The 15504-nt window shown below is 44.9% G+C and overlaps 1 protein-coding gene across 2 annotated transcripts in view; it reads left to right on the forward strand.

Moving 5' to 3' along the window:
- Positions 1–15504, forward strand: part of HNF1B (HNF1 homeobox B) — a 105225-nt gene that overhangs the window by 71974 nt on the left and 17747 nt on the right. For both annotated transcript variants that reach the window (XR_013608605.1, XM_078679771.1), the window contains exons 5-7: positions 3521–3681; positions 11892–12024; positions 13336–13530. Coding sequence is in view for 1 of the 2 variants with exons in the window: in XM_078679771.1 (XP_078535897.1) it covers positions 3521–3681; positions 11892–12024; positions 13336–13530 (489 nt within the window). In the remaining variant the exon portion in view is untranslated. The remainder of the gene's footprint in view (positions 1–3520; positions 3682–11891; positions 12025–13335; positions 13531–15504) is intronic.

Here is a 15504-nt window from a genome sequence, read left to right on the forward strand (position 1 = left end):
GACATCACAGGAATGCCCTCGTTTAGAGCTCACTAGTAGTAGCTGAAATGTTTGTTAACAACTGCATTACCGCATATTGTGAGGGTTGTTGTAACTCTGCATCAGATCACGCCAAATCTGTGACTAGTAATCACAAATGTTACTGAAATATAGTAAACCATACGATGCACAGTATGCTAGATATTATTCCTAATTTTTTAGCACACAAACTCTAAATCCTTCGGTGACACATGCAGTAAAGATAATATTATATCTCGGTGTTACCTTAGGATTTAGTGAAGGACTGAACATTTTATGTGGTTTAATCTTCTGCAAATCAGAACTGCCACATCATGACCATGATCACAACTCACACTTCTGTCAACAGAAAATCTGACCTTAACAATCATGGCCGCTTCGGGAGGATGCGCTGAGATCCTCGAAGCAAGGTTGTACCGTCCACATCGTTCAAAACGGCTCTTTGGAAGCCGGAAGAGTTCCGCTTTACATGAACAACGGCAAGACTCTGGCAAGTGCCTGATCTGTTGTTCGGAGCAGAAGCGGACTGAAGCATTAATCCCTGCATTGTTTGAGTTCCCTCATATTCCAACCTTGGAATCCCTTGGAGCCAGGCTCATCTAACACTGACTATCTTCTTGACCCTTTTCCAGCCTTTTACATCCAGTTCTCATTTACGATCCAACACGTTGAACTTATTACTGTTTATTTCCTGATCTCCCCATGTTCCTTCTAACAGTGTTATAAATTGTGTTTTACCTCTCATTCTCCAATTTAGTTTTGAGCATAGGCCTGACGAGTCAACACATTTTGTCTGCTCCATTATGGGGAAATGTACCATTTCTCTGTGAAAGCATATGACATTGACCAACAGAGTAATAAAAAAAAAATAATAATGGTAGCGGAGGCTTATTTGGTTAGGTGGGAGCGTGGAATGCCATGTTGTAAGAACTCACCGGGTTCTTGCTCTTTAAACACCATTCACGGTTTTACAGGCCAAGCAGGAGATAACAGGAGACTGTAAATAGACCACAAATGTATTGGGCGACGCCCCCATGTTCAAGGTATTTACAGCTTAAAAGACCAATTTCAAAGGCAATGCATCTGAGCACTGTGTCATAAACTGTGCTTACATTTACCGCCAAAGTTCAACTTCAAATTCTCTTATGAAGATTGCCAAAGTGGTCAATTTCAGTATGTTCATGTGATTGTAAACTCGCTGAGGGCAAGGGCACTGTAGCGTTCAGCCACTGTCCTTGTGCATTATAAATTAGACCTGGTGTTGCCCAAGGATCACTGTGTCGCTTCTCTAAACCAGACAAAATCACTGCAGGCTTCAGGAGATTAGCAGAAGAGTTGCCGAGTATTAAGATTCTTTCACACAGGGTGAGAGATGTGTCTGTATATTTTAAAAGTTTTCTCCAGTTGGCACTGCCTCTTTGGAAGATACAACAGTCTTAGTTGAATAAGTCAGTCGAGTCCGACATTCATGTACAATTTATGCAGGATCAACAGAAATTTTACATTCAATTTGTTTGCCAACACAGTCCTTGCAGAATTGATCTCACACACAAAGTGCATAATGTAATTTGAAGCAAAACAGGAGAATTTGTAACATTTCATCATTCACTAACCAGATAAACTGTACAGATGCCCTTGTCTGACCGTGATCCAACAGATGGAATGAATAACATTGACCCCCATGGTGCACACTGATTGTACCACCAGCTGAGCCGTTAAAGCTAATGAACCTGCACCACTTTAATTTCTTATGCTCAACCACGGGACCTCTCCACGTTGTCTTCTATGAAGGATACTTTGATTTTTTTCCAAAGCAGATAATCTCATGTATTACCTACTTAATCCAGGGATTCAGCACAGATTCAGGCAGGTCGAATGAGTCACATTTAGATTTATTATGTATAAATGTATCTCATATAAAAATCCTGAAAATATGGCATGGATTATGTATAGCTTCCTGGGCCACCCTCATAATCTCTGTCTTCCATCCAGACATGAACTTGAGTTGAGGTACATATAGAGAAACTTGACCAAGGATTTCTCTCTTACTTTACAAACGGATTTAGACCTGGTTACTGTCTTTAGTCGCTCTCAAAGTCATGCTTTTGATGATGCTACCCACAGGCAAAGAGAGGTGTTAAATAGGAAGAGGATAGCAAGAAATTCTGGCTGATAATACACGTCACCATTGCCAAAAAATTGTTTTCTTGCGCCCAGGCACATGGAAATTATAAACCAACTCATGGAATGAGCGCTCTGTGCTAAGGCGAGTTGAAAGGCTCTGGAACAATAGCCTACGATTGGTCATGTGCTTACATTCCTAAACTTCTCCTATAGTCTTGCTGTTCAAACCATGCACCATTTTTATTACCCATCCCTAAAATGTCTCCAGTTTGTCTTTTTGCTTGGGAGACATGGTCTCTGGATGATAGATGGTATAGATATGGGGTCCATATTAGGATGTCTCTTGTCTCTTGCCCTTTCCTGAATAACTGCCTGGGTAAAATAAAGGAAGGCCCTGTCAATAAATATGTCCAATCTGCTTATGGGAAATTTCTTGTTGTACTAGGACTCTGAGTTCAGCCAAATCCTAAGATACTAGAGAAATGGCAGGGTCTAAGAAGCCCCTTGACATAGGCAATGGGTGAACGTAGGGAAGAGTATATTCCACTATTGCACTAATTCTGCCTTCATTTTTCCTCATCTGCCATTTCAACGGCCCCAACTTTCTATCTTTGGCTTGGTATCAGTGTTAAAATACACACATTATTGTTATTGTTAAATAGCACTTGCAGCATAACACACTATGCATCATTATTAAGGGTTTGCAGGGTATGGCTTATCAAACGTTTCCACCACAAACATTTCAATCATTACAGTGGTAAAGCCTCCCTTCTGATATCAACTGGGCTCTAAACGTATCTCTTAGGAAGGGAGCAAGAAAACCCTGTCCTGCTTTAAGTGACAATCAGCTCTGGAAGGGGGAAAATTCCAATATTGAGACACCATGCACGCACTCCTGCGCGCGCACACACACACCATACTTTAATTGGTTTGGTGGAAGGTCACTAGAGCAAATCCACTTATGGGACCCCCTACTGGGATTACCATTCTGCATTCCAGCAACAAGCAGCCAGTAGCCTGTATATGGAGGCAACCAACCGCACAAAAAGCCCGGGGATGGCTTACACTGCGTTGTACAAAAACCGCATGCCAAAGCATATCATCCTCTGGGGAAGATTGCCTATCTAAAAGTCAGCCACTTTAACCTTGCTGGCTTGGTCTTCCCAAGCAGATAAAAGTGAGCAGAGCAGAACACACTTGCAGCCGAAATCTTTACACCACCTGAATTAACACGGGGTTGACTCCTGTTGGGAAAACATGGCGTTTTCTGAGGCATTTATGTCATGAGCAAATTTGTAGCGTTGTTGTTGCCCTCCAAAGTGTCACAGTTACTGTTATTGTCGTCTTCTGAAACGTGTGCTTGCTTTGCTCCCTACAGGAATACGGTACAGCCACCAGGGGAACAATGAGGTCACTTCCTCCTCGGCGATGAGTCACCACAGCAACAACTCGATGGTGACCAGCCAGTCGGTCCTGCAGCAGGTTTCTCCTGTCGGCATGGACCAGGGACACAGCATGCTCACACCTGATGGTAAATTGGTGAGTACACCTGGTGCATTGTAGAGCTGATTAGATAAGAGAGTCCTGAGCAGGCAAAACAAACAGGGCCTTTTTCAGTTTCTCACAAGGCCCAGTGTAAACAATGGGGCATTGTGGGCCGGGGCTGGGAGGACCTCCGGTGCGCAGCCTGCTGGGAGTGAAAGGCAGCGCTGTGACCCCGCGCTTTCGCCTGTGCTGGAGGTGTGTGTTTAGAACCCGTCCAATAAACCTGACAAAGAAACCTTCGGGTTTTATTGATTACATGCTTTGCAAGGCAGCAGAGTGGGTGGGGCTGACTATGTTTGCACTTGGCTGCCGAAGAAATTCATGTTGATAAAATGCTCGTTCAGTTTTAGCCTTCTCATAACCTGTACTTAGCCAAGAAAGATAGATTACTTTTTTAAAACTTTATTTTGTTCTCAATGTGCTTTTGACGTAGCATTTATTTTATTTTAAGTATTTTAAATAGCAAAAAGCACTTCACAGGGGACATTATTGTAGCAGGACCGTCTCGATCATGTATTGCTGCATGGAGATGGTTATTTTAGGCCACGTTGAGACCTGATTATATGAGATTTGTAGGAAATAATAAAATGGAAGATTTGCACACTTGCACGTGTTTATGTTTAGTTTTTTCACAATTTGTTGCAGAGGGAACTAGATTTATTTGCTCAGCATCATGGAGCCGATATTACAACTCCTTGCCCGTGGTCACTTAAATGACTGCTAGACCACATCTCTTCCCAGGGATGTGTAGCTTCAAATGTGCGTTGAAATAAGGGTCTCCTGACTCCAGATTACTGGTCCAGCTTGAACCTTACGCTGAAAGACTTCGGACTAGAGGGATATTTTGGAGGTTCGCAGCAGCAAATGTGTCAATTTGCTTTTGAATCGAAACTGTTGTAAGATGCTAGTGAGACTGTGCAAGTGAAAGGGATTTGAGAGATTTGGAAAGGGGATCTTGGCATGTTCTTAAAAAGCGCCCTTTCCTTATTTTGTGGCTGTGCTTACTACACGAACTTGAATTCGTCCCCTGGCCAATGGAATCCGCAGTCTGGACATTTCTGGGCAGGTAACAGTAAGTGGCTTAGGCGGGCTGCCCCTCCCTCCCCCGCTTGCCTTTGGTAGGTCAGCTTGTATCTGTGGTACTGCTTGTGCTCGTGGTCTCAGAAGTTGATGCGAACCTTCCCAGGCTGCATTGCTGGACTTCGCACAATCTACAGGCGCTAAAAGTAATATGGTATTTGTGCAAACCAAGATAAACGCTGAGACATTTGAAGCCTGGATTGGTGCATGCATGAGTTAAGTGCTTGACATAGATTATAGAGAAACTACCCACGGCCTAACACAATCCCTGGCAAGCACACCCACAAACACCCACACAAACAGCTACAAGAAGCATTGTGTGATGCATCACTGCCCTCTTTGTAGCAATTGTTTGGTTTATGCCTGTTCACAGACAGACTGTAAAGACTGAACTATTGGTATAATGTACTTACCATAGCAGATACAAAGATGTATTGTAAACATTGCACTCTTGTCTCATTGGCATAGTGTCACCAGACTCAAACGTAAGCAGGCTGTAAGTAGCTGCCTCATTTGGATTTTGTACATATCACACCCCGACACTGGCACAGTGTGCAGCATGTGCTCAGTGTATGTCAACTCACAGAGAGACTTACATTCTGTGGTACTCATGTCATGTGATTGACTCCAAGCAACGCTCTAACAGCTGAAACTGTGCAGCCTGACATCCAAGTTGTAAACTCTGCACTATGTTTTATCATGTGCATATAGCAGGCAGACGTATTTTAATTGTATTTGTTCTATTAGGATTATTTATAAAGTGCAGACCTAGCCCTGAGCGGCACCAGAGAACTGAACTTAGGCCTAGATTACTTGCTGCTTTGTGCTGGTCGCAGAGATCTTCACAAACCATTGCATGAACTCAAGACTAAACCCACCGGTCCAGACAGAAACACAAATATGTTTATAAACTGAGCAGATGTCCAATGGTGAGAAGCAGTGCTTAATTTGTAAAAAAAAGTAAGTGCCATGGCCCTCGTCTGGAAGCCACCACAGTTTGCACCACACACTGTACTTATACAACTACTAACCAGCACACTGCTACAGGTGTGACAATTCAGACTGTTCGAGGCGGCCAAAGCTTTAAGAATGGATTGAGTGGCAGGTATTAGTTGCGTTTAATGTATATTGAATTAATAAACAACCGTTTTTCTGCTCACTTTTAAATTCCACAAACAGCACCACCGTGTGGCATCTGTAATAAGTGCAGGGTCTGGCAACTAAGTGCTGGTGCTGGCAATCAGGTGCAGGTGCTGAGCACTGGAAGCCACGGGCTCAAATTATGATTCAGAAAAGGGGGTGGTGATGAAATGGCAGAAACCGGTCCCCGGAAGCTTGTTTCCTTCCCAGTACAAGAATTGGCTTGGTAGTTTGGTTTGCCCTGTTCCCATCATGCACTGGGACAGGAACAGACTAATTTGCATATATCCAAGTTCTGAGCTGGGATGGTGCAGTGAGCTAAAAAACGGTGATGGATCAAGCCCTGATCTTTGGACTGGGTAAGAGTGGTCTGCTTAATTCAGGCACTCTGTTCATCACCACCCCCTTTTCTGAATCATTTTGTCCACCATAAGCGTGGAAGGGTATACTCAGATGTGAGTCCCTTACTCATTGCACCATCAGGATTCAAGCAAGCTGGGCCGATGACGCCTGAAATGGCAGAAACCGGTCCCCGGAAGCTTGTTTCCTTCCCAGTACAAGAATTGGCTTGGTAGTTTGGTTTGCCCTGTTCCCATCATGCACTGGGACAGGAACAGACTAATTTGCATATAGCCAAGTTCTGAGCTGGGATGGTGCAGTGAGCTAAAAAACGGTGATGGATCAAGCCCTGATCTTTGGACTGGGTAAGAGTGGTCTGCTTAATTCAGGCACTCTGTTCATCACCACCCCCTTTTCTGAATCATTTTGTCCACCATAAGCGTGGAAGGGTATACTCAGATGTGAGTCCCTTGCTCATTGCACCATCAGGATTCAAGCAAGCCGGGCCGACGACGCCTGAAATGGCAGAAACCGGTCCCCGGAAGCTTGTTTCCTTCCCAGTACAAGAATTGGCTCAGTAGTTTGGTTTGCCCTGTTCCCATCATGCACTGGGACAGGAACAGACTAATTTGCATATAGCCAAGTTCTGAGCTGGGATGGTGCAGTGAGCTAAAAAACGGTGATGGATCAAGCCCTGATCTTTGGACTGGGTAAGAGTGGTCTGCTTAATTCAGGCACTCTGTTCATCACCACCCCCTTTTCTGAATCATTTTGTCCACCATAAGCGTGGAAGGGTATACTCAGATGTGAGTCCCTTGCTCATTGCAGCATCAGGATTCAAGCAAGCCGGGCCGACGACGCCTGAAATGGCAGAAACCGGTCCCCGGAAGCTTGTTTCCTTCCCAGTACAAGAATTGGCTTGGTAGTTTGGTTTGCCCTGTTCCCATCATGCACTGGGACAGGAACAGACTAATTTGCATATAGCCAAGTTCTGAGCTGGGATGGTGCAGTGAGCTAAAAAACGGTGATGGATCAAGCCCTGATATTTGGACTGGGTAAGAGTGGTCTGCTTAATTCAGGCACTCTGTTCATCACCACCCCCTTTTCTGAATCATTTTGTCCACCATAAGCGTGGAAGGGTATACTCAGATGTGAGTCCCTTGCTCATTGCACCATCAGGATTCAAGCAAGCCGGGCCGACGACGCCTGAAATGGCAGAAACCGGTCCCCGGAAGCTTGTTTCCTTCCCAGTACAAGAATTGGCTTGGTAGTTTGGTTTGCCCTGTTCCCATCATGCACTGGGACAGGAACAGACTAATTTGCATATATCCAAGTTCTGAGCTGGGATGGTGCAGTGAGCTAAAAAACGGTGATGGATCAAGCCCTGATCTTTGGACTGGGTCAAGAGTGGTCTGCTTAATTCAGGCACTCTGTTCATCACCACCCCCTTTTCTGAATCATTTTGTCCACCATAAGCGTGGAAGGGTATACTCAGATGTGAGTCCCTTGCTCATTGCACCATCAGGATTCAAGCAAGCCGGGCCGACGACGCCTGAAATGGCAGAAACCGGTCCCCGGAAGCTTGTTTCCTTCCCAGTACAAGAATTGGCTTGGTAGTTTGGTTTGCCCTGTTCCCATCATGCACTGGGACAGGAACAGACTAATTTGCATATAGCCAAGTTCTGAGCTGGGATGGTGCAGTGAGCTAAAAAACGGTGATGGATCAAGCCCTGATCTTTGGACTGTGTAAGAGTGGTCTGCTTAATTCAGGCACTCTGTTCATCACCACCCCCTTTTCTGAATCATTTTGTCCACCATAAGCGTGGAAGGGTATACTCAGATGTGAGTCCCTTGCTCATTGCACCATCAGGATTCAAGCAAGCCGGGCCGACGACGCCTGAAATGGCAGAAACCGGTCCCCGGAAGCTTGTTTCCTTCCCAGTACAAGAATTGGCTTGGTAGTTTGGTTTGCCCTGTTCCCATCATGCACTGGGACAGGAACAGACTAATTTGCATATAGCCAAGTTCTGAGCTGGGATGGTGCAGTGAGCTAAAAAACGGTGATGGATCAAGCCCTGATCTTTGGACTGGGTAAGAGTGGTCTGCTTAATTCAGGCACTCTGTTCATCACCACCCCCTTTTCTGAATCATTTCGTCCACCATAAGCGTGGAAGGGTATACTCAGAAGTGAGTCCCTTGCTCATTGCAGCATCAGGATTCAAGCAAGCCGGGCCGACGACGCCTGAAATGGCAGAAACAGGTCCCCGGAAGCTTGTTTCCTTCCCAGTACAAGAATTGGCTTGGTAGTTTGGTTTGCCCTGTTCCCATCATGCACTGGGACAGGAACAGACTAATTTGCATATAGCCAAGTTCTGAGCTGGGATGGTGCAGTGAGCTAAAAAACGGTGATGGATCAAGCCCTGATCTTTGGACTGGGTAAGAGTGGTCTGCTTAATTCAGGCACTCTGTTCATCACCACCCCCTTTTCTGAATCATTTTGTCCACCATAAGCGTGGAAGGGTATACTCAGATGTGAGTCCCTTGCTCATTGCACCATCAGGATTCAAGCAAGCCGGGCCGACGACGCCTGAAATGGCAGAAACCGGTCCCCGGAAGCTTGTTTCCTTCCCAGTACAAGAATTGGCTTGGTAGTTTGGTTTGCCCTGTTCCCATCATGCACTGGGACAGGAACAGACTAATTTGCATATAGCCAAGTTCTGAGCTGGGATGGTGCAGTGAGCTAAAAAAAAGGTGATGGATCAAGCCCTGATCTTTGGACTGGGTAAGAGTGGTCTGCTTAATTCAGGCACTCAGTTCATCACCACCCCCTTTTCTGAATCATTTTGTCCACCATAAGCGTGGAAGGGTATACTCAGATGTGAGTCCCTTGCTCATTGCACCATCAGGATTCAAGCAAGCCGGGCCGACGACGCCTGAAATGGCAGAAACCGGTCCCCGGAAGCTTGTTTCCTTCCCAGTACAAGAATTGGCTTGGTAGTTTGGTTTGCCCTGTTCCCATCATGCACTGGGACAGGAACAGACTAATTTGCATATAGCCAAGTTCTGAGCTGGGATGGTGCAGTGAGCTAAAAAACGGTGATGGATCAAGCCCTTATCTTTGGACTGGGTAAGAGTGGTCTGCTTAATTCAGGCACTCTGTTCATCACCACCCCCTTTTCTGAATCATTTTGTCCACCATAAGCGTGGAAGGGTATACTCAGATGTGAGTCCCTTGCTCATTGCACCATCAGGATTCAAGCAAGCCGGGCCGACGACGCCTGAAATGGCAGAAACCGGTCCCCGGAAGCTTGTTTCCTTCCCAGTACAAGAATTGGCTTGGTAGTTTGGTTTGCCCTGTTCCCATCATGCACTGGGACAGGAACAGACTAATTTGCATATAGCCAAGTTCTGAGCTGGGATGGTGCAGTGAGCTAAAAAACGGTGATGGATCAAGCCCTGATCTTTGGACTGGGTAAGAGTGGTCTGCTTAATTCAGGCACTCAGTTCATCACAACCCCCTTTTCTGAATCATTTTGTCCACCATAAGCGTGGAAGGGTATACTCAGATGTTAGTCCCTTGCTCATTGCACCATCAGGATTCAAGCAAGCCGGGCCGACGACGCCTGAAATGGCAGAAACCGGTCCCCGGAAGCTTGTTTCCTTCCCAGTACAAGAATTGGCTTGGTAGTTTGGTTTGCCCTGTTCCCATCATGCACTGGGACAGGAACAGACTAATTTGCATATAGCCAAGTTCTGAGCTGGGATGGTGCAGTGAGCTAAAAAACTGTGATGGATCAAGCCCTGATCTTTGGACTGGGTAAGAGTGGTCTGCTTAATTCAGGCACTCTGTTCATCACCACCCCCTTTTCTGAATCATTTTGTCCACCATAAGCGTGGAAGGGTATACTCAGATGTGAGTCCCTTGCTCATTGCACCATCAGGATTCAAGCAAGCTGGGCCGACGACGCCTGAAATGGCAGAAACCGGTCCCCGGAAGCTTGTTTCCTTCCCAGTACAAGAATTGGCTTGGTAGTTTGGTTTGCCCTGTTCCCATCATGCACTGGGACAGGAACAGACTAATTTGCATATAGCCAAGTTCTGAGCTGGGATGGTGCAGTGAGCTAAAAAACGGTGATGGATCAAGCCCTGATCTTTGGACTGGGTAAGAGTGGTCTGCTTAATTCAGGCACTCTGTTCATCACCACCCCCTTTTCTGAATCACGGGCTCAAATTAAGCACTGGTGAGAAGGTGTAAGGGTGACATCATTGAAAAACAGGACGATAACCTCTCTAAAGCAAGCACTTTGTATGAAATGCCTATTTTAGGCAGGCATGAAAACAGGTAGCAGACTACACCTTTTATGCCAAGCGTTTGGTGTAGATAGACACACAAACAGCAATTACTGAATAGTTTGTTGCAAGTGCTTAGTGTAGGAAGACATTTAGGCAGGCGACAAACAATTAGCTCTTTTTATGATGTGCTTAGTATAGGCATACATTCTATCAAAAAAATTGTCTATCTGGGGTCTTGAGATCTTATGTAAAATTTTGCTTTTCAGTACTTCCTGTCGTGGCACAGTGTCCTTCCTGTTAGTTCCATTTCTAAAACCATAAAGTTAGGTTATGCTAAATAGTAGAATCCTCATTTTAGCTAGACCTAATCAACCTGTTGCGTGCTTACTTGTCACCAAAAAGTTTCTGGCTTGAGAAAAATATTGAAACTAAATTTAATTTATAGTACAGTCAACTTTTTTAACTGTTCAGAAACAATTTAGTTGGAAATGAAGCTGATACTCTCATGGAAGGGAATACAGTTATTCCCAAGGTTGATATGTTAGAGTTACAATGCTAATTACAGACACACCTCTCCCTGTATTATTAAGTTAAAAAATAGCTTTTTATTGGCAGAAATACATACAGGCAAAATGGAGTGCTTCTTATGTTCCTGCTATGTGAAATGTTGCCTTTCGGTACCTCCAGTTAGGGGTACATGGGGTCCTTGCTGCATGGCTTCTTCCTAAGAGCCGACCAGCAGGTGTCTGAAAGAGTTAATATTCCTTTTAGCCAGACTTAATGAACTTTAGTCTAGGCCCAAGTGACTCAAGATAGGAATTTGTCAGTCTCAGTTGGTGTCCAATGGCCATTGGTGCACTCTGCAGACAAAGCCTCAAACACTAGTATGGCACATACTGAAAATTATTTGGGTCTTGCCACAGAAACCAGGAGGACTGAGGCTGATAGGGCTAACAACACTGTGGCATCCATTCCTGGATCTCCAAAACTGAGAAAGTTGGGTTTGAAGAGGAGGGGTCTGTGTTTTTACCATGCATAATATGGAAATACGTACAATGTCCCATTTTGGCACAGTGTCGTGGTTCATGGCCATACCTATATTTCTTCTGTAATCATACATATTTTGCAAAAGCAATTTGTGACCTTATTGCCGCTGCCGATCTTTACATCATATGGTATGGGCTAGGTTTGAGGCAAAACCTGTTGTTCCATTGCTTATTATGCAGACAGCAAAAAGGTTGGAAATTGGATTTGCTCCAGTTTTACCCAGCCCACCACTTCCTGTGATATGGCACCCTTGTTAGAACCTGCCTGCCCTGGTAACTGTATGTGGTTCATTTGTTATATTTCAGATTTCGGTTTCTGGTGGCGGGCTACCCCCTGTCAGCACGCTGACGAACATCCACAACTTGTCTCATCACAACCAGCAACAGTCTCAGAATCTCATCATGACGCCGCTGACTGGAGTTATGGCCATTACACAAAGTAATAACAACAACAACAGCAATAATAATTCTACTATTACTATTATGACTGCTACTACTAATAATGCAATTACTACTAATTATTCCACTACTACTTCTACTAATAATAATTCTACTATTACTACTAGGACGACTACTACTACTAATATTAATAATGCAACAGCTACTAATTGTTCTACTATTACTAATAATAACTCTTCTATTACTTATACTACTACTGCTACTAATAATAATGCAACTGCTACTAATTAATCTACTACTACTACTTTTAATAATAATATTTATTATACTATTACTACTACAGCTATGTAGACCTGGGCGGAGTTCCACCTAACGGAACTCTGTGAAGTGACAAAAGAATTCCACCGTGCTACGTGTAGTTCCGCAAGCGGCGGTGTGCGTTAGGGTAATGCCGTTAGCTGTGATTTTCAGCGACGGGTGTTTGTACCGTGCTGTAAAACCATCGCGAACAGCACCATGCGCAGTGCAAGAGGGCACAGCTTTCTTTCTGCTGCTAGAGTAGATTTTCTACCCAAGTGGCAGCTTTCTCTACGCAAACGGAAGGTTTCTCAATGCGAGCGGTTGTGACCTGCCGCGACCCCTAGCATTGAGAATTCCGACTGCCCGCGTAGAGTAATTTTGCCAGGAGGATGGTTTTTCTCGCTCGCACTCGTTAACTTGACGTCAATGAGCGAGGGAAAATCTCACCGGGAGGTGGAACTTCCTCGCTCACGCTTGCCAACTTGATATTGAAGACACGAGTGAGGAAAAAAACGCTGCTTCACTCTGCGGAGAGGAGTTTTGGGGAACTCTGCGTGCTCCGCGGAGTGCGGGAAAACTCCACAAACTGAGCGGAGTTCAACTCCCAGACCTACTAATAATAGCAATAATAATAATAGCAACAACAGTAGAAGTAATACTAATACCGTCACTGGTGTGCATCATCTGCGTTTGTTTATTTGTGTAATTGTCCTAAAAACATTTTTGTTGAAGATTCTTTGGTGTTGTCTTTGGCAGGTAGTTGTTGATCAGACAAATCTAAAAATCTTAAAAGAAATTGGGAGAGTTCCCAACAGCTAGGCGCAGAGTTAGTGATAAGGGACTGCCTGTGCTCAAGGTTTGTTGGACCTTTGCGATCACTGTAATGTTAAGACATTTTTCAATGACTTACAGGCTCTCCAATGGCCACAAAACCTTTCTTATGTTAAAATGTAGTAGCTGGTCAGGCGGCGTAGTGGGCACGTGTTGGTGGATGGATGACACAGGCACAGAAGAGACTGACAGAATGTGTTGTCTTTTCTCTGTTTCCTAGATCTCAACTCCTCCCAAGCACAGAGCGTTCCTGTCATCAATAGCGTGGCGGGGAGCCTGGCAGCGTTGCAGTCGGTGCAGTTCTCACAGCAGTTACACAGCCCACACCACCAGCAGCAGATGATGCAGCAGTCGGCAGGTCACATGTCCCAGCAGCCCTTCATGGCCACTGTCGCACAGCTGCAGAATTCCCACAGTAAGGATCTTCTCGGCTTCTATTTTGTGTTTCCTGGAAGGTGGGTGGGGCTTGAGTGTTATATGCTTGTACCAAACATCCCTGTGAGCAGCTGCAGTCAGGAGTGATGGTATACTCATTACAAATACATATGTTATTATATAGACACAAATAGTAGTGTCATTGCACTGTGCAGCATAAGATGATAGACATGCAGCTGGGCAACACATCCGTATGGAGCCGAATGTGAGTGCAACTACATCCAAGCATTTGAGCTTTAATCATGAGTTGACTGGAATTAGGTGGTCACATGCAAAGCCAGTACTAGGCAAAGGCAGACTGCCATGCTGCCTCCGGTGTAGGAGGGAAATTGATTTCCCCTAAAATGGGGCAACTGTTGTCCCCATGCCAGGACAAACAGTTTCAAATATAACTTTGCAGAATCCTTCCAGTCTCTATGTACACCAGGGCCTAGAGGTATGTCTGACTAATAATATTTACTTATTAGTTTACTGAACATTGTAAGGCCCTATATATTCCAGCTGGGGTCCCCTTCAGTGCGTAGAAGGTCTAAGGAAGGATGTGGGTCCCGGGAGATGGCAATGGAGGGAATGAAGTGATAGTGAGGGGCTGAAGGGTAAAAAGTCATGGACACACCTGCACACCACTGTAAGAATCATAAGCAGATGTGACCTTTGCATTCAAATTCTGCTGCACAGAACTCAACCTGTCACTCAAACTGAGTTAGAGGAATAAAGTCTCTGCCATTAAAGTGCAGTGAGGATTTGTTTCATAAATCAGGCCCGCCTTGATACTATGGGAGCGTCGCCGAGCACGCAGTTGAAGACGGCACCACATGTGATAATTAGTTTAGTATCTGCAGGACAGTGTTGCCAAGGACTCTGGAGTGCCATTTTTTGAAAGTTTTTATCGTGCTGGCAAAGACCTGGGAAGACGAGAGGGAGAATACAGCGTCAACAGTGAATGGTCACTGTAATCACTATAAATAGTCAGCCATTTTGAAACCTGCTTCCATGCTTTGGTTAGAGTTGATATGGAAGGTATGGGATGGTGTATACGTGAGCAGAGGCATAAGGTGATGGGTGACACCATAACAATAATCTTTCACCAGCCTCGTTGTTTGCGTTATGGACTCCGCTTGAATGCTAATTGGCAAATGAAATTCATATTTGTGAATTCTTAATGTGTTAATCTGTGTTCAATGATCTATTTAAGGAGCAGGGATACCAAACAATACCCTACAGTTTAGTACACACTTCTAGCTCTTTCACCTAGAGCAGTATCAGTCTTTTAAGCTGTTGAGTGTCTTCCAGCTAAGCCACTGACATATTCCTACATTTAAATAAGATGCGAGTAAGTGTGCAGAGTGCTGTTGTCGCGTCACCATTATGTATCCCACTGTTTGTATAGGATCAGAGACTGAGGTGACACCTCCCATCACTTGGTGCAATTGCTGATGTAGATTATTTAATCGATGTCATGAAAAGTTCCATGGGAACACATTACACACCAAAAATCGCATAGAAAAAATGCACGTTGGTGAGCCCCTGATTGACCCACACAACCCACCCCTATCCCCAGGCAACCCCATTGCTACCACTTTGCATCCCATTCAGCAAGAAAATATACACTTACACCGTTGCCTAGACACATTCTCGCATCTATGCAGGCCAGCCATCTGCCCCAGATGGATCTTCTGTCCTCATCCTGGACACCACACTGCCCTCCTCCTCACCTCATAATGCTGCACGCTCCCACGTCAAAAAGGCAGCATCTTGGAAGAAAGAAGCATTGACTGCAAAATAATCACACAGAGGGATAACCACAAAATGACTGCAGTATTGCAGTACAAAGTTATGTAGTAACCTAACAGATTTCCAGCTATGGGGATGCCACAGAAGGAAAGGATGTACACTACCTTTCAGAATGTGCATTAATAGTTGGGGATTTCACCCAGCGCTGGTGTGCCCAGCT

This window comes from Lissotriton helveticus, chromosome 3_1 (genome assembly GCF_964261635.1).
Source record: "Lissotriton helveticus chromosome 3_1, aLisHel1.1, whole genome shotgun sequence".
NCBI lineage: Eukaryota > Metazoa > Chordata > Amphibia > Caudata > Salamandridae > Lissotriton > Lissotriton helveticus.